The sequence below is a fragment of the Triturus cristatus genome, chromosome 7 (genome assembly GCF_964204655.1).
Source record: "Triturus cristatus chromosome 7, aTriCri1.1, whole genome shotgun sequence".
Taxonomy (NCBI): domain Eukaryota; kingdom Metazoa; phylum Chordata; class Amphibia; order Caudata; family Salamandridae; genus Triturus; species Triturus cristatus.
This window is the reverse complement of record NC_140590.1, coordinates 1,246,549,136-1,246,575,129: the sequence shown is the minus strand read 5'-3', so window position 1 is coordinate 1,246,575,129 and position 25,994 is coordinate 1,246,549,136. Positions and strand designations below refer to the sequence as shown.

The 25,994-nt window shown below is 44.6% G+C and overlaps 1 protein-coding gene across 1 annotated transcript in view; it reads right to left on the bottom strand.

The window, feature by feature from the left end:
* Nucleotides 1-25,994, bottom strand: part of LOC146811714 (butyrophilin subfamily 1 member A1-like) — a 226,686-nt gene that overhangs the window by 144,489 nt on the left and 56,203 nt on the right. Inside the window, exon 2 of the mRNA XM_085618710.1 lies at nt 13,133-13,225. Coding sequence (XP_085474836.1) covers nt 13,133-13,193 — 61 coding nt within the window. The 5' untranslated portion in view covers nt 13,194-13,225. The remainder of the gene's footprint in view (nt 1-13,132; nt 13,226-25,994) is intronic.

The window sequence follows — 25,994 nt, the reverse complement described above, 5'->3', positions numbered from 1 at the left end:
CTACACAAAGACTATATGTGTCAAGCACTACACAAAGACTATATGTGCCAAGCACGTCACAAAGACTACATGTGCCAAGCACTTCACAAAGACTATATGTGCCAAGCACTTCACAAAGACTATATGTGCCAAGCACTTCACAAAGACTATATGTGTCAAGTACTTCACAAAGACTACATGTGCCAAGCACTTCACAAAGACTATATGTGTCAAGCACTTCACAAAGACTATATGTACCAGGCATTTCACAAGGACTATATGAGCCAAGCACTTCACAAAGACTATATGTGCCAAGCACTTCACAAAGACTATATGTGTCAACTACTTCACAAAGACTATACGTACCAGGCATTTCACAAGGACTATATGAGCCAAGCACTTCACAAAGACTATATGTGCCAGTCTCTCACCCACCTGTATTAAAATGACATGTTTTTTAATATCATTATTATTAGAAAAATCATCATAAGTCACTGAGACCCAGCTGTTGCCATCTCCCTTGTTCCCTTCATCTTTCAGAAGTTAATGCTTTGTTATATTTCCTAATGGATGGGACAGCTCATTTATTAGGAATTGACAGAGTATTTTCTCTGGTTTGAGAAAGATCATCTCAGGATGGAATATGTAAACAATCTGTGAACGATGCCTCATTTGTATGAAAAGGTGACATGCTATTCAGTGTACAAGCGCACACGCTACCTCTGCCAGGAAGTGTCTTTATACCAGGAGCTCTGCTCTCCGGGTTTCCTATTCAAATTTGCTTCATCAATCTGGAAAAGGAGATCTCTGTACTTTTCCATTGTATTATGTTATGTAGTTGTTACCTTCATGCCTGCCAGTAGATCTCTGCTACTCAGCTGGGAGAGTGACATCTAAGAGGGAATGGGCTTCCTTACAGGCTGATCTTTATGTAAGACAGCCAAGTAGGATTTGTGTATCAAAGTTTGGGATTTCAGTGGGAAGATGACAGGGTCTTATAGGTATAGTGAATGCCTAAAGAGGTTTCCCAGGAGACACCAACAAACCACACTCAAAAATACTTAGCAGCCTTGTGCCCCCTCCACTCCCTCAACCCCACAAACCTGGTATTCAAGGATTGCCAAAAATCAAGACCATGCCCCCTTTTTAATGGTATCTATCAAAGCCCCCAGTTTATGCAGCTCCCCCATTCTCCTACCAAGCTCCCACTGCCGCTGGTCTGTCGCTTTGCACACATCTGATAGTGAAAGAGAGCACTTTAGTAGTGAAACAGCCACTCCTTTACTGCTTATGAAAGGAAATTTACCAATATCTTCCTTGGTTTCTGCCATTAAGGATTCCTCTTGAAAGGGTCTCTGTGCGCTCCCTAGATCTCCTGCTCTAACTTGATGTCTGGCCTATCTTTTAAGACTGTGTCCCGCAGCAGCGAAATTATAAAGGACTTCATGTCAGCACATGACTCAGCCTCAGTTACATTCAGGAATCTGAGGTTATTCCTCTGGGAGTGATTCTTGATCCTGTCTAGATCTTCCCTCAAACCATGAATTTGCTTGGTCAACAAACTTACCCTAGGGGTGTTTTTTTTATAACATCTTGTTTAATCGAGTCAACCTCCTTCTCTAATGCTCTAGTACGTGCGACCACTTCATCGTGTTGGCCTTAGGTTCGTTCCATTTCCCTTGGCTGTCTCTTTGCCTTTTGCCTCTGTGACCCTGATTTGTGCCTGTAACTGCCCATGCCCCCTGCTGGCCACTCTGCTCTGTGCCATTTCCCTTGTGCTGTCTCTTTGCCTTTTGCCTCTGTGACCCTGATTTTGTGCCTGTGACTGTCCGTGCCCCCTGCCCCTTGCTCGCCGCTCCGCTTATGTGCCCCCTTTTTTATTTCTGTACCACCTCGCCGTCCACGTGTTTACTTTGTGCCTGTGACCCTGTTTTGTGCCCCGTTTATCTTCTGTACCACCTCGCCCTCCACGTGTTTACTATGTGCCTATGACCCTGTTTTGTGCCCCGTTTATCTTCTGTATCACCTCGCCGGTCTCCTGTCCCCCGTCCCTCCGCTGCCTCCCCTGCGGCCTCGCCCCCTCCGCGCCCATTCGCCACTCCCGTCCCTCGCCTCCCGCCTCCCAGCTGCTCCTCCCTCCCCATATATGGCGGCCGCTGCGCGGTGAGGAGAGCGACCCTTGACCTTTCTGGTAGGTCGCTCCCCCCCGCTCCAGCTCCGCCTGCACCCCCGCTGTCGTCGCTGCCGCCAGAGAATTCGAGGCCCTCCACCACCCGCAGGCTTCCACCTGCGCCTCATCCCTGGTGGCCAGTGGTGGCCTTAGGTGCGTTCCATTTCCCTTGTGCTGTCTCTTTGCCTTTTGCCTCTGTGACCCTGATTTGTGCCTGTAACTGCCCGTGCCCCGCGCTCGCCGCTCTGCTCTGTGCCATTTCCCTTGTGCTGTCTCTTTGCCTTTTGCCTCCGTGCCCCCTGCCCCTCGCTCGCCGCTCCTGTGCCCCCTTTTTTATTTCTGTACCACCTCACCGTCCACGTGTTTACTTTGTGCCTGTGACCCTGTTTTGTGCCCCGATTATCTTCTGTACCACCTCGCCGGCCATGTGTTTACTTTGTGCCTGTGACCCTGTTTTGTGCCCCGTTTATCTTCTGTACCACCTCGCCGGTCTCCTGTCCCCCGTCCCCGCCGCTGCCTCCCCTGCGGCCACGCCCCCTCCGCGCCAATTCACCACTCCCGTCCCTCGCCTCCCAGCTGCTCCTCCCTCCCCATATATGGCGGCCGCTGCGCGGTGAGGAGAGCGACCCTTGACCTTTCTGGTAGGTCGCTCCCCCCCCGCTGCAGCTCCGCCTGCACCCCCGCTGTCGCCTCTGCCGCCGGAGAATTCGAGGCCCTCCACCACCCGCAGGCTACCACCTGCGCCTCATCCCTGGTGGCCAGTGGTGGCCTTAGGTGCATTCCATTTCCCTTGTGCTGTCTCTTTGCCTTTTGCCTCTGTGACCCTGATTTGTGCTTGTAACTGCCCGTGCTCCGCGCTCGCCGCTCTGCTCTGTGCCATTTCCTTGTGCTGTCTCTTTGCCTTTTGCCTCTGTGACCCTGATTTTGTGCCTGTGACTGTCCGTGCCCCCTGCCCCTCACTCGCCGCTCCGCTTCTGTGCCCCCTTTTTTATTTCTGTACCACCTCACCGTCCACGTGTTTACTTTGTGCCTGTGACCCTGTTTTGTGCCCCGTTTATCTTCTGTACCACCTCGCCGGTCTCCTGTACCCCGTCCCCGCCGCTGCCTCCCCTGCGGCCCTGCCCCCTCCGCGCCTCCCGTCCCTCGCCTCCCGCCTCCCAGCTGCTCCTCCCTCCCCACCTCCCCATATATTGCGGCCGCTGCGCGGCTGCACCAAAGGCGCGCCTAAGGCAAGCCCGTCTGCGCACGTCCGCGCCTGGACTGCGCCTAGCGCCAGAACCCCTGGACCCGCGCCAGCCATGAGGACCACCTCCTCCGCTACGATGCCAAGACCCTCATCGCTCTCAACCCACGAAGGACCCACACCTGCTGCAAGGTCGCCCCGAGGCGCACCCACGGCCCCTTCACCTGCCGGAACTGCAACTTCTCCTGCCACGAAAGCGCCAAGACACCCACCACAATGGAAACCAACCAGCCCAGATGCATCCTGATCAACACCCACTCCGAACACAAACACGCCATCGAACTCTGGGACCTACTCGACACTACATCTCCGGACATCGCCTTCCTGACAGAAACCTGGATGAACGAAACCTCCGCGCCAGACATCGCCATAGCCATCCCAGACGGGTACAAGATCACCCGCAGAGACCACGTAAACAGGAGGTATCGCCATCGTCCACAAAAACACCATCAAGATCTCTACAAACACCAACGACACCCTCAGCACCGCCGAACACATGCACTTCCAGATCCACACGGACCCCAAGACCACCCTAAGAGGCACCCTCATCTACAGACCACCAGGACCCCGGCCTCAATTCTGCGACTCCATCGCCGACCTCATCAGCTCACACGCATTGACCTCCACCAACTACATCCTCCTCGGAGACCTGAACTATCACCTGGAGAACAACAACGACAGCAACTCCTCCACCCTGATCGACAATCTCGCCAACCTCGGACTCAAACAGCTCGTCACAACGCCGACCCACATCGCTGGCCACACACTTGACGCAATCTTCTCCTCAAGCCCCCACGTCATCTTCAGCCTCCGAACTCACCTGGACTGACCACCACTGCATCCATTTCTCCTTCCAAAAACCACTCACACACCACCGCACCCTACAGACCTCCCGCCGCCGCTGGGGCAAAATCACTGAAGAACAACTACAGACAATCCTCAGTTCAACCCTCTGACGAACCCCACCAACCCGGATGATGGTGCGCTCTCCCTCGAACGCTGGATGAACGACTGCGCCAACACCATCGCACTGCTGAAAAACCCCACCAACAGAGGCACCAGCAGAAGAGTCAGCTGGTTCACCCCGGAACTCCTCGACTCCAAACGCACCTGCCAGAAACTGGAAAACACAAGGAACAGCAACAAGACGCCAGACAGCCACACTGCCTACAAAGACGCCATCCGCAACCACCACCACCTCATCAGGACCGTCAAAAGGACCTCCTTCTCAGACCGCCTTGACAACAACGCACACAACAGCAAGGAGCTCTTCACCATCGTGAAGGAACTCTTTAACCCCAGATCCAACGCCAACGACATCCCACCATCACAAGCCCTGTGCGACTCACTCGCCACCTTCTTTCACCGGAAAATCACCGACATCCACGAAAGCTTCAGACCCCGGATGACCCCTGCCGACCACACTGCACCGAACCCACCGCACCTCACCACCCACGACACCCTGACAACCTGGGCCAACGTGAGCATCGAGGACACAATCAAGACCATGGGATCAATCCACTCCAGTTCCCCATCCGACCCCCTCCCACACCACATCTTCAACAAAGCCAGCAAGTCCATCGCACCCCACCTGCACAAAATCATCAACCTCTCCTTCGAGACCGCCACCTTCCCTGAGAACTGGAAGCACGCAGAGATAAACGCCCTACTGAAGAAACCCAAAGCAGACCCGAGCGACCTCAAGAACTTCCGGCCCATCTCCTTGATCCCATTCCCAGCTAAGGTCATCGAGAAAATAGTAGTCACCCAGCTCACGCGACACCTCGAAGACAACAACATCCTAGACCCATCACAATCAGGATTCCGCAGCAACCACAGCACCGAGACCGCCCTCATCGCCACCACCGACGACATCAGGATCCTGCTAGACAACGGCGAGACGGCGGCCCTCATCCTCCTAGACCTCTCCGCCGCCTTTGACACCGTCTGCCACTGCACACTACGCACGCGCCTCCACGACGCAGGGATCCGAAACAAGGCCCTGGACTGGACCACCTCCTTCCTCTCTGGCAGAACTCAGAGAGTCCGCCTCCCCCTGTTCCGCTCCGAGGCCTTCAAGATCATCTGCGGCATCCCACAGGGATCCTCCCTCAGCCCGACGCTGTTCAACATCAACATGGCACCACTAGCACGCATCGCCCGACAACACCGCCTCAACATAATCTCCTACGCCGACCACACTAAGCTGATCCTCTCCCTCACCAAGGACCCCCTCACCGCCAAATCTAACCTCCACCAGGGAATGAAGGCCGTCGCCGACTGGATGGAGGACAGCTGCCTCAAACTGAACACAGACAAAACGGAAATCCTCATTCTCGGGTCCAACCCCTCCGCTTGGGACAACTCTTGGTGGCCCACATCACTGGGATCCCCCCCGGCCCCCACTGACCACGCACGCAACCTGGGAGTCATCCTCGACTCGAAACTCTCCATGACCAAATAAGTCAACGCAGTCTCCTCCACCTGATGATTGATTGATTGATTGATTGAGCTTCTGGGACAGAGCAGGAAGCTTGAATGCCCACCAAATTAGCCTCTGAGACCTCAAACCTGCCTTTAATCTCTTCTTTTATTCTCAGGAGAATGGTTGCTAGCAAATCCTCTGCCTGCACCCTACTTATTTCATCTCCATCCTTATCTTACTGTCGTCCTTAACAATGCTCATCAACCTATCCAGGCTCTTCTACGGAGGCAAGAGCTTTAAACCAGTTTCTGGAAGCAATCTGGGCTGTACTGCAAAGATTTTCATCCTCCTCCAGCCTTCTTTCTGCTTCAAGGGACCTATTGTACCGACAGAGGCATCAGGCTGGATAAGAAGTGGATGGAAAGGTGGCGCACTAGATGCAGGAGACAGTCTGAGTATGGGGAGCGAGTATGGCGTGGAAGGGGAGGGTTGAGAGATCCAAGAATACCATTAAGGAACTAGTCGTTAATTCTCAGGGACATACCTCCAACTAGGTTGAGAATATGGAGAGGCACGTGGCTCTCTCTATTCTCTACACTGTATCCGCAAGAGGTCTTTCCTGAACCGGATAGGCATAAGGATTGGTTGAGGGATATCGACCTCCCTTGGCCTCACGATGGAGGGTAAAGAGTGCGTGGAGGCATGGATTACTCAGGAGGAAATTAGTGAGCACCTGTGGCTTATTAAGAACGGAAAGGCGGCAGGTCCTGGCGCCATTCCCCTAGAGCCTTACAAACTTTTACAGGAGGAGATTGAACCAGTGTGGGAGGTACTGTTTAATTCAGTATATCAGAGGAATGTGCAGATCCCCGACTCATAGAAGGATTGCATTGATTTTAAAGCCTGCCAAAGATTTTAGGATGACTGATTCTTACCAAACAATCTCCCTATTGAACGCAGATTATATGGTTTTCACAAGCATCCAGTAGATTGGCCAAGTTAGCCCCCCAGTTAATAGATCCAGATCAGAAGGACTTTGTACCACAGCAACAGATCCATGAGATTACCCAGCAGCTGAATGGATCTATACACCTGGCCATGGCTCAATCGATCCCCTTGGCAGTAGTCACCATACTATTGGGAGGTTCTGACAGTATTGGGTTTCAGTCCTCATTTTATCCTGAATCTTCAGAGGTTATATGAGAATTAATTTGTGGGCCAGAATGGGTCATTGACCAGGAGTTTTGATATCCATAGAGGCACTCAGCAAGGCTGCCCCTTGTCTCCTCTCCTTTTTGATATTTACATAAAGCCATTTGCCCAGTTACTCAGAAGGGATGCCCAGGTAATTTCCTTCTGCTCCTCCCATTTTAGCAACTAGATCACGCTATATGCAGACGATCTGGTCATCTATACATCAGACCCTATTCGGACTATCTCTAAGGTGGTAAGTTTGGTAGAGGAATTTGGGGTCCATAGGGATATTTAGGGAACAACTTGTGTTGGAATATAGCAGATTGGACTGGTTAGGCACGGCGAACATTAAGTACCTGGACATTGTTTATTGTCAACCCTCTGGAGACAATTCCGCTTCATAATCTAGGGAGGGTGGCAAAGGAGGTGGACATATTACTCGCTAGATGGAATAATTTGCCATTAACAATCTATGGGTGAGTAAACTTGATTAAAATGTCGATGCTCCCCAAGCGGACATATCTTTTCAACTGCATCCCTCTCACATTTCCAAGATGAGCTATAGACAAGATTTAGGGGAAAATAAAAAACTTTACATGGGCCTCAGGTGGGGCAAGGTTAGCGTGAAAAAAGTTGAGGCGCAGGCTTGTAAAGGGTGGCCTGGCTCTGCCTGACCTGAATCTGTACTGTATGGCCTCACAGTTTAAAAACTGTAGAATGCTTTTGGGTACGACAGACAGTTCAACTTGGGGGGTGATTTTAGCAGTGATGATTAGGGAGTGGGGATCGATCCACAGGCTTCCTATATATGTTTTTTGCGCCCCGGATTTAAAAAAAAAAAAGTATAGTTATTGATTTTAAAGACTGCATGGAGCTTATGGTTCAGGGTCAGGAAGATCTTGGATACTGGTTATTATTCAGATTTTGCACCTATTTGGGATTCCCCGTGTACCCCAGAGTGTTCGAGGGATGGGCTGAGCCTTCCTCTAAGGTTGAACTGGAATAGCTACCGGGGGGTGGGGTGGGGGGAGCTGTTTGCAGTACAGGGGGTACTACCCTGGGATGTGTTTTTGCTAGGACTGGGGGCTCCTTATCAAGGTTTATGTATCTGCAGCTGTCTTCCTGGCTCGCAAGTGCCACTCAGGAGATGGGAAGTTGAGTCGATATTACAGGATGTGAGGCCTAAAAGAAGGTTACCATCTGGTATTGCAGGTTTTTGGAGGCAGAGGACAGAAAAATGGTCATGCAACACGTGGACATCCTGTCACAGCTTGTAAAAGTAATTTTAAAAAAATCTATAGGGAAACCTTGGGGAAAATATCAATTAATGGGCTTAATTCTGAAAAGATTTCAATCACACACTGGACATGCCAAGGATGTCCTCTCTCACGGGGTCAATTTACCTTATATACGGGACACATTCTATGAATGATAACTGGTTATTTAGGACCAAAACCTATTACACTACTTAGAAATGTGATCAAGTTAATGATGTTTGTAGATAATGCCTCACCTGGTTACTCTGAATCTTGTAAGGACACTTTCTGAGGTGCAAGAAATAATTATATATATTTTTTTTTTCACAGGGGTTTTATATAGCGCGCAAACTTGATCCGAAGGTATTAAAGAGCTCTACATGAGCACCAGTTGGGTTACAGACTGACATTATTTTTTTGTTAGGCACGTGGAGATTAAGTGATTTGACCAGAATCACAGGCTGTTGAGCGTCCCTGCCTGAGACTCAAACCCAGTTGACAGCATCTAGGTCGACCGCTCTAACCGTAAGGCCACATCCCCCTATAGACTTTCAGGTTATAAGCTTAATGTAGATAAACCTGAATGTAATTGTAAAGGTGTCTCTGATACCCCTAATCTGCATTGTACGAATCATGAAATATTTAGGGGTGAAGCTCATGAATGCATATAAGAGACTTTATGACGCAAAATGTAAGCAAGACCGTTGTAAAATATCCCATATAATGAATAAATAAAGGCTTCCAATCACAGAACTAGATCATGAATATATTATCAAAATGTTATTACTCCCCAAGTTATTCTATCTTTTTAGATCATTACCAATATATATATATATATTTCTTTTTAAAGGTTAGATAACCTAATATCATCATCCATCTGGGCCCACAGAAAGTCAAGCAGAGCAATATGATTTTTGCAACTGCTTTAAGCAAGGGGAGGGGGATTAGCACATTTTTATCACTGGGCCACCTTCTGTAAACAGTTCATTAAATTAATCAAAGGAACTAGAAATACTTTGTTACTTATGGAGGTAGTACTCGACCACCATACATATCTCATATTTTTTGTATCAAAATGGGAAAAATGGCAATAGAACCGAACATAGGGGCAGACGTTTGGAAGGCCCATTTCAAGTCCCTATATGGAAGGGTAGAGGGTGATGGTAGGCAAGTTACAAATGAGTGCCCCCATTCCCAGTCAATTTGCCTTGATGCTCCCGCAATTTCTCTAAAAGAGATAATAGATGCTTTAAGCAGGGTGACTCCATCCAAGGTTCCAGGCTTAGACAAGATCCCTGTTGACCCCTTTTGTAATGAACCTATTATTGGGGCCCCTTACCTATGGACCCTGTTTAATGCCATCCTGCAGGGAATGCCGATCCCTTGCACTGGGCTGGGGGTGGAAATCATACCGATTTATAAAAAGGGCTCACCACTGCTCCTTGTCAACTACCGTCCAATCAGCCTCATAGATGTCAGTCAGAAGATATATGCCCGAGTGCTGCTGGGCAGACTACAGAGTTGGAGGAGGAGTATAATATTCTTAGTCCCTACCAGGCTGGTTTTGGAGCAAGAATGTCCACAATAGAAATTTTTTTTAGGTTGCAATTATTGCATTGGAAGACAGTGTATTTGGAGGGTGGAAGCCTCTATTTGATCTTAGTGGACCTAAAATCTGCATTTGATTTGGTACCCAGGGACAAATTGTGGGCCCTTTTATCAAACTTGGGGGCCCCTCCGTATCTCTGCTACCAGTTGAAATGGCTCCACAAACGTAACTTTGCCCAAATCAGGTATGGAAAAAATGGTGAGCTCACTGATTCCATACCTATAGACAGGGGTGTATGACAAGGTTGCATGCTGGCGCGACCCTTTTTTGTCTTTTTATTAATGGCCTAGCGGAGGCCTTGATTGCGGGGAGGGACATAGATGCACCCAGGTTGGCGAACCGCAAGGTACCAGCCTGGATGTTCGCCGATGACACCCTCCTGCTATCAAAGTCTCCTATGGGAATACAGAGGGCCTTAGACACCTTTCATTCCTTCTGTAAAAGTAGAGGGCTAGAAATCAATTTACAGAAAACCAAATATATGGTATTTATTGCAGGTAATAGCACACAACCAAATCCCCAGCTAGATGGGAAACCACTAGAGAGAGTGACCGTTTTTGAATACCTGGGAATCAAACTCACTGAAAAAATGGACTGGGGTGTTCAAATAAACAAGGCAAGTTTAAAGCTGACCCAGACAACAGGGGTGTTAGCAAAGATGCATAGGAAGTGCACCCATAAAACGGTTGGACCGGTGGTGGAAGTTTATAAAGCACAAACCAGATGCGCGGCCTTGTATGGGGCAGAAATCTGGGGCCACCGGCCACCTGACTCTCTATCCAAAATTGAGAATTCCTTCGTCAGGCAACTTTTAGGATTTCCCATAAGCACACCGCTCACGCAGCTCCGAATGAATCTTGGGGTAGGACCAATTGCAGAGGACGTTGCCCTCAGACCCCTTCTATTCTGGGGACGCCTATGGAGTACTCCAGAATTAGCTGCTTACAGAGAAGAGCTGAAGGAAGTGCTAAGCTTACAGGGGGTGAGCAAAATCTCATGGCTGGCCTACATTAAAAAGTCTTTAGCAGCAATGGGACTGGCCGACCTGCAGGCTAGTGCTGAAGAAAGTCGTTTGATAACATCTAGGAAGGCCTTGACAAAGAGCTTCAGGGAGTACAAACTCACTCAAATACAGGGGAGTTCTGCGACTGGTGCACTGACCGCAGTATTCTTAGAGATAAAACATTAATATAGGTTAAAGCCTGCCCTCGATGATATTCAGCCAGCCCTTGCCAAAAAGCTTTATTTACCGTTTAGATTTGGGGCACTTCCATTACGTGCTTTCACAAACAACTGGGGGGGCACATCAACTCATGGATGCCCGGCATGCAATAATACAACGGAGACAGATCAGCATGTACTATTTTTCTGTCCGGCATATAAGAAGGCGAGACACCGATATTTATTGCAGAAATCTCTGAACAAACCACTGCGCACAGGCTTTTAGGATACTAAAATATGACACTAGTATGCCTATTGCGTATTCAGTTTCTCGCTATTTATTTTCCATGTGGTGTGCACGTCGAGCTATTTTAAAGTTAGGTCCTGCCCGATCTGATCATTCTATTCTACAACTGTGATTGGTCTCTTTTAATCTCATTCTGCAATATTTTAATGGTGTAAGCGTGGATTTTGTATTTATCCATTCTATTTAAAATTCTATTTTTATTGCAATTTTATATCTAATACTGTAATGCACATGCACTTTATTAAGCTTTTCGTATCTCGAATAATAAAAGCCTTCTTGGGATATTTGAACAAATGAATTGTACTGTATTTTTTAGCTGTGCTTTTATGGTCTTAATGGCCGAAATAAAGAATCTTTTGACTTGACTTTTTGTATCGAAATACCATACAAAATATGTGCAATATAAATGTTTAAGAACTGTGAGGTCAATTTGGTTAGATATTACCAGGTTTGTGAGAGTACTTAAATTACATGGATGTGCTGCTCTTACTAAGCTCCAAGTTGAACATATAGATCTGTCTACAAACTCTGCTTGAGCAAAGGACACTTCATGTACCAACTATTCAATAAGGGTATTCGTCAATCTTTTTATAAAGTCTCAGAGGAGTTTTAAAATCACTTTGAACGAGTTTTTCACTACCTCCAGATTAGAGCACTTGAAGGAGACAAACAGCAGGTTCTGCATGCAGATAGTGTTCCTAAAGTACACACTACGCTTCTTGTACAAGATCCATTAAGAATATCTGGTTAATATGAAATATTCTTGGAAGCCAAAAATGATGATCCCTCTGAATGGGCAAAGAAATGGTCAAATTGGTTATTAACCAATATCATCCAAGCAGAGATTGCACAATCTATACACCTTTGTAATAAAACAACTACAATAGCCAAATAAAGATTCCAACATTATCAAAACATATTTAATTTTTACATTACTCCTGTAAAATTGAGAATCAGTATTCAGCTAAAGTTTCCACTTGTCCCACATGCCAGTCCGAGGAGGCAAACATACTGCACATGTTTGGAACCTGTCCAGTAATTAGCATATTTTGGGAAGAAGTGCTCTGATATCTACTGCTGTACGTAATGTTATAAAGTTCAATACGGGTTTGATCATGATGGGATTTAATAGCAGGGTATATAATCCATTTGTTTTTCTTACCATTTTATTGGCAAGATTACAAGTAGCTCAGTTATGGAAGAGCATGGTTTTGTCTGATTTGGTTTCTTGGGTTCAGTAAGTTCTGAAAGTAAATTACTTTGCAAATTAAAAAATGCACTTACACCCTCAAAAAGATTTAGGAGTGTGTGGGAACATGTACAGAAGGAGGCTACAATATAATATTATGCTATTTCATCTAATGTTTCATCTAACAATTATAAAATGGACAAGTGAAGACATGAGGTCTTGGGTCAATGTTTACGTTTATCTGTGATTTTGAACACAGTAGCACTACTGTCTATTCCTCCTGATATTAATATTATTATTACAATTATTTAATATTAATACACTTTTTAAAGGATTTTGACGAAGCTGTCACAAGACAAGTATATTGATTTATTTGTTGTATTTGTGTTATAGCTTTGCCAAAAAGACAAATCAAAAAGTCAAGCAATAGTCTGCTAAAGCATTAATTACCCTTAATGCGGAAGCACCCACAAGCTTTTTTTTACTATGATAATTTAATAAATAAAGCGTTATTAAAAGGTGTTTATGAGTCATATTCATGAGATCAGGAAAGCTAGACAAAAAACACAAAGAATTGATAATGTCAAAGTTGGGCTTACCTGATGTAAGGTTTGAAGATATGAAAATGAAGAAAAATATCAAGAAAGATTTATACTCCATGTTCTTCCTTGAGAGTTCCTGACTGTTTCAATCTGGGAATCAAGTTGTAAAATCAACAACGTCACTTTCGTAAAGGCTTTCGGTTCTAATGCAATCTGCCCTTAACTGCCCCAAAACTCCATTATTTTATTTTTTTAAATATTTTTACATAGGCTAACACTGTCTGGCCAAGGATTTCACCTTATTATTACACATTTGACACCCAGAAACAGCAATAAGAAATTGATGGATGACCAGTCAACCTTTGCAGAGGGTTTTCCACTGCATGGAGACACATCACCACATTTTAACATCTTCTGATCCATTTGAGCTAAAAACATTTTATTGTTCAAATCTACACATTATGCAGCAGATTACCATTTATGTAGCATATGCAGAAAATCCATAATTATGCAGAAAATGCCAGAGAATCGCATAATTCTAGGGGCCCTGAGGATAGGCTAGGCAGCCACAAAATGATTTAGAATTTAAGATACTTTCAAATAATACAATTTAGGAATAGGTAATCAGTCTGTACAAAGTGCAAACATTGTTTATAAGTCCATTAAAATGGTGATTGTGTAAGAATTAGGAGCAGAGCTAAAACTTTGCCAGAAAATAAATAAATTAACACAAAGGTCATACAAGCCTTTCATCGACTGCAGGTTATTCCATACCCAGTCCTGAGGAAGACCCTGTTAGATGCATAGGAAGTGCAAGCTTCTTAAGAGGGTTGAAACGTTGGCGGTTCATATATTGCCAGTACTAAAACTCAGTTTGGGCATTTAAGGACAGATGAAAATTAGTCCATCTATGAGAGACTAAAAATCTGGATATTGTGGGTAGGCCCAAAGAATCTGAATTGTTTTGTGTTCTCGTTTTTTGTATATGTACAGTCACTTAGTTTTCACTGATGCACTGCACGATCACCTTTTCACTTAGCACGTATGAAGCACCTTATTGTTTGATCATATGATGCATTGCTACTAAATGACTATAAAATACATGTCATTCATCCAATAACTAAGCTATTGGGGCCTACAGGTTTTGTGATTTATTTCAACATAACAATTAACTTCATAAGCACTTGTGCAACTATTTCTTTTGGTAACTGATGACGAATCTTGTCCAACAGAGCCACCTTGTTTATGTACTGTAATAAAATAAAATACCATCAGAATTAGTACTCAGATATACCAGGGAAGTCCTGACAATAAATCTCGGACAGCCGCCTAAAACTTTTTAGGATGCGGTCACTTACTTTATGGAAGAACCGAATTGTTCATTAGTGCTCATCACACATTAACATCTGTTTCAGCCTTCAAGGGGCCCTTCACAAAGTTGCCAACGTTCTGCTTAATATGCAAGATTATCACACAAAGAGAACTGATGGGCAAATGGACCAGGGTGTGCCTGAAGGCTGCTGATTGGGTCAGAAGTGGGAGCAGGGGCTGTTGCTCAGATTGCTAGCACTGGCCAGTTACTAATTACTACAATACTGCTTAATTATGTATGCCCCTTACACACTTCATCACATGTTTTAGACTCAATTTCATCAATTAGAAAACCACAGCCTAATCCTGATTTGCATTGACTCTGATAACCCCGTGGCTGCAATGTCACTGAATTCTGCTAGGATGCAACGGCCCATGGGACACACAGTAATTTCCTGAAGTTGAAGGTTCAGCTTCTTGTCTGTGGTGGTAATTCAACAGACAACATTAGCCCTGATAGCTTGGGCACCCTGTCTTCCCTACTAAAAACAGTATGCAAAGTGGGACTGCTGTTGGATGGCAATTTGTATTCTGTACTCTAAATAAAAGCTGTGGTCAGTTTCCACCACTACCAGCTTAAGAATAGGTTTGGAGTGTGTTACAATGTACTTCTTGGGGATATCAGGTATCATTGCAGGGGATTTAGGGGCTCATTAGGATGGCGGAAGGCCCGCCAGCCATGCGGTGGCAGGCCCTCCGCCATCTGATTGCCTACTTCCTCCCGCAAAGACCGCCTGCCACACTTCCGCCACAAGCAATCGTTACAATTGCCTGGCAGATCGGATAGGACCGGGGAAATGGTGGCGGTGCAGGCACCGCCTGCCACATTTCAATGCTGGCGTGAGCCAGCCTTTCCATGGCAGTGGAACCGCCATTAAATGGCTGGCGGAGGTTGGATTCGGGGGCCTGTTGCGGGCCCACTCTGTGTTGGGGGGGTGAACTAGGGGGGGACCCATGGTACCCCCCAACATTTCCCAGCCCTAAGTGGCACGCAGTTCAGGGAAATGCACTACATGGTATATTGACATTGCGAACGGTGCTGCAGCCAGCAGCACCGTCCGCAATGTTGAATCCCCAGGATGCGCCCGCCATCCTGGCAGGCGCATCGTAATTCCAGTGGTGGGACCGCCGTATGACTGGCGGGTGGTCCCAACCACCGCAACGATGGCGGGCGGACTCAGGTCCGCCCGCCATCGTAATGTGCCCCTTAATTCTATCAAGGTTCGGCTACTGCAACTCAATTTCTTTTTTAAATTTCAAAAAAAATGTATTGAGATTTTAATATTGACAGAAAAACAATACGTAAATGGAACATAAATAAAGAGGTATAATCAGTTGTCCAGAACGCATTTAAGTACAGAACTGTATTGAATATGCAATTTGGTTTTAGAGGTACACAAACTCATAGTATGGTTGTGTGTAAGTCACGTGAATCAAGGGTTTGTAGACTGAGGGGAACTGGAGGATGTGTACTGGTGATTTAGCATGGACTACGTAATGTGTGACAACCCTGCGCATAGCATGGAGGTAGGAAGAAAAAGATCGAGAGAGCAAAGAAGAAAAGAGAAGGGAGAGAGGAGGCAAGGCGGGGTAAGGGAGTGGGCGATGGGGGAGAGGCGGGCAATGGTGCAGGAGGCATTAGAGAGGAAGTGGGTTAGCTGTTGTGAGGACGCATCCGAGATATGGGCATCTAATTTAGACCAGATTTTGTCTTTCCTACTAGCAAATGTTTTGAAATATTCATTAAGTGAGCTAGCAGCACCTCTAGTGAATTGTATCCACTCCCACTTAGGTTTGGTATGAGGGCTTGGATACATCTTTCCACTAGGAAAGTATGGTTTTGAGACCTTGAGAGACAAGGATGTCCCATAGAAGGCGGTCTTCTTTGTTTGGTGCTGGGTGTGTCAGGGGGAAGGATTCCCAGGGTGATGGAGACCCTGGTAGGCATCCATTTTGTTTGACGGTTTTGCTAATTTCGTTCCAGAACTTCTTAGAGAAGGTGCATTCCATTAGCATATGTTTCCAGTCACCTGGTTCCTCTCTGCACCTCCAGGATCTATCTGAGGTCTATAAACCAAGTTTGGCTAATTTGGTAAGAGTTCAATGTGCCATGTAAGACAGACACAATTTGCTTTGAGCAAGCTATGGTGTGAATTTGTTTGAGGTAAAATTCAACCATATAGCTGGCCAGTTCAAGGTAGTCTCCTATGTATTACAAGACTCGAGCACTTGTTATGTATTGATGTGGTTAGTGTAGAGTTTGTAGGAGACAGGAGAGAGTTGATCTTGGATGCCATGTGGCCTCCTTTAGCAAATGACTATAATATGATGGGTAAGTCAGGGTATTTTATGTCAAGATAGAACAGTCTTAATTTTTAAGAAGTGGTAGAACTCTAGAACATTTAGATTAAAATCTTGTTTTAATTTGGGGAAAAAGGCAGGGGATTTGAGGGTGAACCAAGATCATCTACCACTAGTATGCCTTTTTGTGCCCAGTAGTCTATATAGAGTGTTTTACCTTCTCGTTCACAGATTTCATTGTACCATAAGGATGAGAGTGTTGAATGATGCATTTTTGTGGGGAGTTTGTTGTCAATGTTGCGTAGTGCCTGTGCTGTGCTTGATAGAGTAGATGCTGAATGGTCCATTCTTACTTTTTTGATAGTGATTATGAATGTGAGGGAGGACGGGTCTGCAAGACCTTTTTTGATATCCAGTCATGAAAGTGGGCGGTATTAGGGTTGGAGAGCAGGAGACTTTGCTAGGAAGACATGTTGATATCTCCTATAGCGTGGTAAATATAGGTCGCAGTCTTAGTTTAGGTTTTTAAGGGAAATTCTTAGTTTTTTTGGATTGCCATAGGAAGTAATTGATAATTGCATCTAATTGGTGAAGCAGTTTGAGACATATGTAGGAGACATGCTAATTAAAAAATGTACAAGTGGGGTAATCATCATTTTGATGGATTCTATTCTTCCCCAGCATATGATGAATCTGGAAGACCAATTATCCAGGATGTCTTTGATTTTATGTAAAGTCATTTTCTCACTGTAGGTGATGGGTTCTAGAGAGGTTTTGGGTGAACCAAAATCCCAGGTATTTTAGTTTATCGTGGGCCCATTCGAGCCATGGTTGGCGATATAAGCACTGTTACTGTGCACGTTTAGAGGGAGGACCTCTGTCTTGTCGTTGTTAAGGCAGCAGCCTGATACCTCCACGTAGCTGTTGATAGTAGATATGAATTAGGGCAGTGCAAAGTCTGCTTCAGTGGTAAATAAGAGAATATCTATTGCGTAGGCAGCTGGATTCTGCTGGCCTGCCTTGAAGGGAATGCCTGGGTTATGTGGATTCTCTCTAATTTGGATGAGTAGGATTTCCAGCGTAAACAGAAAAAGCAAAGGAGAGAGAGGGCACCCTTGTCTGGTACCCTGTTAGAGGTCAAAGGAGTTCGATAGACTGCCACTGATGTTTATTCTTGCTTTGGGTTCCTTGAACAGGGCAAGTATCATTCTTATTAGGGAGGGGCCTAAATTAAAGGTAGTGAGAGTGGCATGAAGACCTTATCAAAGGCCTTCCCTGCGTCAAGTGCTATTTATTGCACAAGAAGGCCAATTGAGTTGATGTGCTTTCTAAATAGTATTGCTGAATAGTCTGATGTTATCGGCGCTAAAACATCTGTTTAATAAACCCTGATTGTGAAGTGTGTATTATCTTGGTATGTATGGGTTCCAAACGGAGAGCAAGTATTTTTACATGCATTTCGCATTTCGCTGTCAACATTTATTATGGACATTGGGCTATTATTTTTGGGATTTGCTAGGCCTACCCCCTCTTTAGACATAACTACAATCATTGCTTCTGCAGCAGTTCTTTTGAAGATACCTGTGGATAAGAAATGATAAAATAGGTCTGTTGGGGGAGTGAGGGGTGGGGGTGGTCTGGGATGATTCCCATGGCTGGTAGAATAAGGCCGGGAAGCCGTCCAGGCCCAGTGCCTTCTTAGTTTTTTAATCGAATTTGAGGCTTCGTGTCGGGAAATAGTTCTTTCTAGTGCGAGTTCAGTATTATTGTCTATCTTTGTAGTGTTGATTTTGTTGAGGTATTCTAAGCATTTATCATAGGGGGTATTATTTTTCAAAAGTGGATAGAATACCTTCCTCTCTAGTGGAAGATATGCCAAAATCGTTGGTGATGGAGGTTATTCTCGTTTTGTGTTGGTTTTGTTTTAAGTAGGAAGCTAGTATTTTCCCTGCTTTATTACCTCAGCAGAGTTTAATGCCTTTATATCTTTAGATTATGAAGTGAGCTTTGTTTCTCAGAATTGTGTTGTATTTATACTTTAGTTAGGCAGTTTGAGACTTGTCTCTGGATTTCTTAAAGTCTTTTTCTATCAGTTATATCTGTTGTTCCAGTTAGTTTCGGGCACTATTATCTTGTTTGTCTTTGACATCAGTTTAATCATGTGTCCTTGGATGGTGGCTTTAAGGGCATCCCATACAATTTGGGGGTTAGGGCCTACAGGGGTGTGGAATTTAACACAATATCTACTTGTCCATTGGGCAGGTTGCTTCATAAATCTACTTGTCCTGTAACAAAAACCACTTGTCCCTTTTGTGCCATGTAATGCGGCGACAAATGACGGCAGCAATCTCATTATAAAAGAGTTCTGATATAGCCTCTCTAATAAGACCAGGACTCGTACCATAGTAGGGTTGAATACTAGCAATTCCCTTATGTTGCTACGTTTCTGCAGGTCTACATACTGGGGCTGAAGGTAGTGGTAAGCAATAGTTCAAGGGTTGGAATGCCTTTTGAGCAAACTTACTAACTGGCATGTTTTAAGGGTTTGCATCAACTCTTTTCTAATCTTTTTCTGTACTGAAAAAGGATGGAAATTTACTCCAGACAGTGGCAGACGTAAAACTTCTTCCAGGGTTGGGGAAAATAGTGGTTGGGGGAAAAATGAACTTGAAACATTCAGATTTTCACATGGGCAAATCTACACATGCACATTTGCTCATGCTCAAATGCTGTTCACAAATATTTTCTAGGAGTACTATTTCTTGGCCTACTTCTGTAAATTCTTGTGAATTCACGGAAACTGTATATATGCACTTAATGCAAGGATATATACCATGGATGCACTTTTAAGACTTTCTTTAATAATTGGGCCTCTAATTAGGCCTGGCGTTAACCATGACCTTTTGTGTTTAATAAAAATCTGTCTCTCTCTTTTTCTCTCGGTCTATCAACTGGCTTCACTGGAAGTGACAGTAATCTGCTCTTTTACAAGGAGCATATTGGCACACAAAGTAGTTTTGTTCAGTGCCCGTAACTGCTTTGGCAATGTGTGCTTTTTGAGACCAAAAACTATTTTTGCTTTTGCCAATACTTGTTAGAATGGTGAGGGCCCAGCGGCTCCCACACCGATAAGGTTTTACAAAAACCATGCCTAAACAAGTCACACATTGACAAAACCAAAAGGCTGACCACCAATTTCAGACATACTGGCTTTGCCAATGCTTGTTTATTTTTGTTTCCCATAGTCGTATTTAAACTGGTTACACTGATCTCCCATTATGAATATTTTAGGTAAATACAAGCATATATCAACCTGTTACTAAATGATTAGTAGTAGAATGCTATGTATTATATCCAAAGTCCTTTTATTGTATGCAGGATATCCAGAAAAAAGTTCCAAATGATGAAATGAGAATCCGCCAAACTTCTGATTGAGTTGTTGGTTTTATTGATCTTCAGTACATGTTTAGTACGAACAACAGCTGCTATTCATACTAAACATGTACTGAAGATCAATGAAACCAAAAACTCAATAAGAAGTTTGGCGGATTCTCATTTCATCATTTGGAACTTTTTTCTGGATATCCTGCATACAATAAAAGGACTTTGGATATAATACATAGCATACTACTACTGGTCTGTGATAATTGTTCAGTGTTAACGACCTAGTTTAATATTTATGGGAGTGCTGCTTAAGCCTACTTTTTTAGATAACTTTCCGGCACTTTGTGCATTCAATTTGCCTATGGCACTTTAGGGTAGTAAGTGCTTTTTGGCTACCAAGCACCCCCTTTGGACCCCCTCTGTCGATTGGTATTCTTTATGACACACGCCTCTTATTTGCCTCTTTCTTTACATTTGCTTGATGTGCGGTCCATTCCCATTTTGGGAACACTACTACCTTTCTGCACAATTGTTACTAAATGATGCTGCAAAGATATGGTACCTAAAATCTTACAGTAGTTTAGCAAAATGTTTTGTTCCTACTTGCATTTTTTGTGAACATTTTATTTTGAAAGCAAAGAATCATCACTCTTGCTTTCAAGCTTCTGCAAATATTTGCATATAATCAGAGAGCATTCTGGGGGCATTATACATAATTTCATATTACTAAACTTTGAAAACGGGTGCACACATTTATACTGGAACCACCGTCAGTAGTGCAGGCCGAGCTTACAACATTTACTTTTAGTTCTCACCCTAACAATAAAGGCTTTGCATTAATGAACCATAAATACTAGCTTGAACAGCACTTAACACATGGACTAAAATATTACCTTAACTGCAGACATTGCCCTTTCCTGATCCATAATGTGGTCCTGTAAACTGGCAGCCAAAGGGTTTGTGCTGTAGGGGGTTGGGCCTACTTGTCCCAAGGACAAAATACACATGAAAACTTGTTGCCCTTGACCCCAAACAATATGTCCCAGGCGTCGGGCTAAAGGAGTTCCACATCCCTGGGGCCTAAATCCTTATAGAATTCTAAGCATTGGTCAATCCCCTTCCTGATTATTTCTCTAAATGTTGGGTCTTCCATAAGGAGAGTGTTCACTCTCCATATCTTAGGTTTAGGGGCAGTGCCTAAAGTGTTGTACATTAAAGAGATGCAGTCATGGTTGGAGACTAAGATCAGTTCGATGGTGGGGTTAGCGGTTCATGAGACATGTGGCCTGTCATTTAGAATATAATTAGGCTTTCCTGTTTTCAGTTTCAATCTTTGGTCAAATCTGGTGGGGGGTTTTCAGTGTTTTCAAGTGATTTCAATACCTTAAAAAAACAGTGGTCATCAGTGGTTACATATTTTCGCGCCGTTGAAAACAACAGAAACAGTGTTTTTCCGGTGTTTATGGAGAGTTTTACTTTGATTATTGCTTGCTTACTGCACTGATTGTACATAGTATATAGACAGTGTACGTACAGTGTATATGAGGTCCAAATACATTTCTGCAAATCAAACTTATTGCAGTACCCCATACAATACTTCTTCAGTGAGTCTTGGGTCATGTGCGCTCGCTCTTCCCTTCCCATGTAAACCTTTTTCTGTGAAAAGGCCCTCTCAACATTGGCACTTGAGACGGGCAACGCCAAAACAGCCAGTACACAATTTGCTATCTCTGGCCACTGACATAGCTTCCCATGCCAATACTGGTGCACTTGAAACATGCAATTCTCTGGGCAGGTTCTGCAACATTTGCGTTGACATGGGCGCTTATGCCCTCAGTTATTGACGCGGTCAAAAATGAAGCAGCACTTTTGAAACTACGGAGAAAATTCCCCTTTATGTAAGGGATCTAGAATATGTAAGAGTACCACAGCGAGGTTTCATTAACTTCAAATGCCATGGTTGGTGAAGGGACATTTCTATGCATCATTGCAAGCCATTTCTCATACATTGTAAAATAAAAGTTTCTGAATTGCTCTTCAACATTGCTTTGCATATCAAGTGGCAGGCACTCTAACATGGAACATGTTGCAGTTCCAAAGTCACTAAGTGTGTCGCCTAGCTTACTCTCAAGGAGATGTTACACATATACACCAATTATGCAGAAAACTTGGCAGACAAGGGTGTTTTCAGACTCTAGTTTTCCTGTAAAAATCTAAGAGTACAGTGTACTTTTTTTCACATCACTATCAATATGAGATCAAAGATCCTCACATTTTTTTGCCTTTGGCATCATCACAACAAAAATACTGTAAAAGTTCGACACATGGATAATATAGCATTCACGGCCCCTTGGACTGAGGACCATCAGCTAAATGACAAAGTTGGGATGACTTTCTTTGATGCCACACTAAGCACAAAATGAGAAATATTTGTGTTTCAGTTCCCGCGCATAACAAAACAGTACACCAGAATGGACTAAAACGTGAATAGAATTCTTCATTAACTCTGAAGATTTTAAAGATGCTTTCAGCATATCATCTAACAAGTGGCAAGGATCTCTGACAGTGAAGTACTTCAGCTCAGGTATCGATTTTGTCAGGTCATCACACAACTTTTTCATATACGTAGCTGAATCACTGCAAATACAAACAATATCACTCCAATCTTTGTTGAACTTGGAAAGAACCTTATAGCAGCATAATTCCAAGTGACACTGCGTTCCATGTTTTCTAAAAGTCTGGTGTCATGTTTTCCCCACTATCCCATAAGCTTGGTGATAGCACCCTTTTCACATATACTTGTCACTAAACCTACCAGACTGATTCCTAAAGTCAGTGGCTTGACCTCATCCCGTCAACATTTGCTCAACTCCCTGCTTACCAGTGAAGCAGTACATCAAGTGTAAAACCAGGCATGTGGTCCTATAATACATCATTAGGAATAGGCCCAGAGTTCTTGACATAAGACTTTGTCTGATGTGCCTCCAGGACCCCACGCTAAGTAGGGCAGTTTCTCTTACAAGCCCAAATCATTTGTAGGCCAGAACACAGGGGAGGGCATTTGGGGGAGCAGGCAAGGGATTTGTGGAACATACGTCTATTTCGGCCAAGTTGAACGTTACTTTCTTATCTGCTAAAAGCTGCTGACCTTTCCCACTGTGGTCATATCTGAAGTGTAACCAACTGAACATTGTACACACCACCACGTAGCCTGGAAATCCATGCACTTTATAAATGAAGTAAATGTGTAGCTAAATTGCATCATTATTGTCCACACATTTCAGTGACAGTCGTTTCCTAGTATTTGTGTACAAAACAAACATTGTTGGAGGGATCTTTTTCACAATGCACACTTTGACAAAACTATCTTGGACTAGAGGGCGCCTCGCCTCACCCCACCCTCAAAAGTTGCATGCATGTCTACTTGCTTCGCTCTAATTAATGTTAATGCTACAATGAGTTTTGAAATGCATCCATTGCCACAACCTTTGTCAGATAAAAAGTTGAGACCCCTGAGGTGTGCGAGGGCAATGGTAATTAAACCCTTGACATAGTATTCATGGTACGATGTTCAGCTGTTTTCTACAATTAAAACCCCTCAAACATCCTATTGTGTTATTGTCATTGCTGTTGGCCAAGTCATCCACTGATTGCTCCAGGCCTGCAGTCCTTGAACCATCCTCACCTGCACACCTTGTTGTCTTCAAACGCAGGCCGCATGACCTCGTTATTCATTCTGGCCAAGCACGGTTCAATTACGTTGTACATTATCCCTTAGCACTCCAGCTTTACCTCCTGGCTTAAACCCAGATGATGGGCCGAACGCATAGCAGACGTGCGTAGCGGACGCACCACCGGCGCACCAAAGGCAAGCCCAGCTGCGTCCGCTTGCACCCGACCGCCGCCAGGAGTCCTGCTCCTTTGTCCTCAAAGGTCAGTTTCTTCACAGTCACCTATTCCTATAGGGCTCAGCTAAAAGTACGTGAAAGATGCCTAACTCTAACATCAATGAAACAAAGCTGTGCGAATAGCTTTCCTCTAATGTTAGAGGGGCCTTTGAGTTGTCCTACATGTAAATACTGCTGCAAACATGACGCTTGCTTAGACACAAAGTCAACAGACGTAGCGGCTGCTAAGACGCCTATTCACTCCATAGAAAGAACATTCCCCTAAGATCAGTAGCAATTTCCTCTGCTTCCAGGTTTCTCTCACGTCATTAATAATTTTTATGCAATGTAAGATCCTTACCGAAACATGCCACGGAATGCTGAGAGCTTCTCTCTTTGCTCAGACCAGAGGTCGGTTTTTGACGGAGATCTGACTAAGTCCAAAATCGATACCCGCTATAAGCTCTCCCAGACAACTATAGAATGATTAAAGTAGAGAGTAGGTAGACCAGGAGGGAGTCATTGCTATTCTTTTTGCAGACACCATTAAAGTCTCTCTCATTGACTCCCTTAACACGGAGTGGGCAGAAATGTGTGTCTTCAAAAATAGAATTCCCCCCAATATCCCACTGGAAAGGTGCCTTGCTCTACCGCCCAACAGGGCCAAAAATATTGACTTCAGTCATCATCTTATCGAAAGCATCGCCGCCCATGTGCTATCAGCTCAAAATTTTCTACTATTAGGTGACTTTCATTCTCATTTTAATGACCCTTTGGACACAGACACGTCCCCGCTGTTAGCTGACTTAGAGGCCTTGGGCCTTTACCGAAAACAATTCATGCCCCACTAACTCACTTGGCCACACTGTGGACTAGATTTTTTGACAAATTCGAATGATATACTGTGTGAACTGCCCCTCCACTCACATGGACCGATAATGCATTGATCCGTTTCCAGATTGGCAACTCTGGAAAATCAGATTAGAGACAACATAGTAACAAAGGTGCCACTAGACGCAGGCACAGTGTCTCTAACTCCTTCTCGGAGGCTTTTATATCTACCACCATCAGGCAAGTTTCTGACGTCAACCAAACGTTGGCAGACATTCAGTCAGCTATGAATCTAGCCTTGGACAACATTGCGCTACTAAAACAGCAGTCTAGCACTTCGCTCTGACCTTTTGCACCTTGGTACACGGCTGAGCTGAAAGCCGCGAAAGCGCTATGTAAAAAGTTAGAACAACGCTGCTGACTATGATTTAGATGACAACGCTGCCTTTAAGGAGGCACTCTCTGGAAACTGCAACATTAAAATGGCCCACAAAAAATAAGTTTGCAACCAAATCGATCAAGCAGATAATGCTTCTAAGGAGCTGTTTAAAATCATCAAAGAATGTAGCCATCCTTCTGCCTGCACATAGCCTCTTGAGGCAACACAGGAATTAGCGACTACTTTGAGGATTATTTTGACAACAAGATCAAACTGATCTACCAAACCTTCACCAGCAAGTCACTCCAATCCACTGAAGAATTAATCAGCACGCCATCGCCGAACTCAGGGGTTTGGGGTTTCCGGTTTCAGTTTGGATAATTTCCAAACCTTTACTGTGGAACAACTTCAACAAGGGCTCAAGAGGGCGAAATCTAGTTGGAAATGGGCACAGATTATACATATCCAAAAAAAGAGCAACTTGGATCCATTGATTCTCTCAAACTACAGACCCTTTTCATTTCTTCTGTGCCTGGGCAAGCTGCTGGAAAGTCTAATCAACAAACACCTGACTGATTATCTTGAAGTGAATAAAATCTTGGATCCTTCACAATCAGGTTTCAGAGCAGAGCATAGCACCGAATCAGCATTGGTGGCTGTGACAGACATCATCAGGTGCTCGCTGGAAGCTGGTACGCCTACTATACTCGTGCTTGGAGACCTATCAGCAGAATTTGATACAGTGTCCCATGTTAAGCTACTCCAA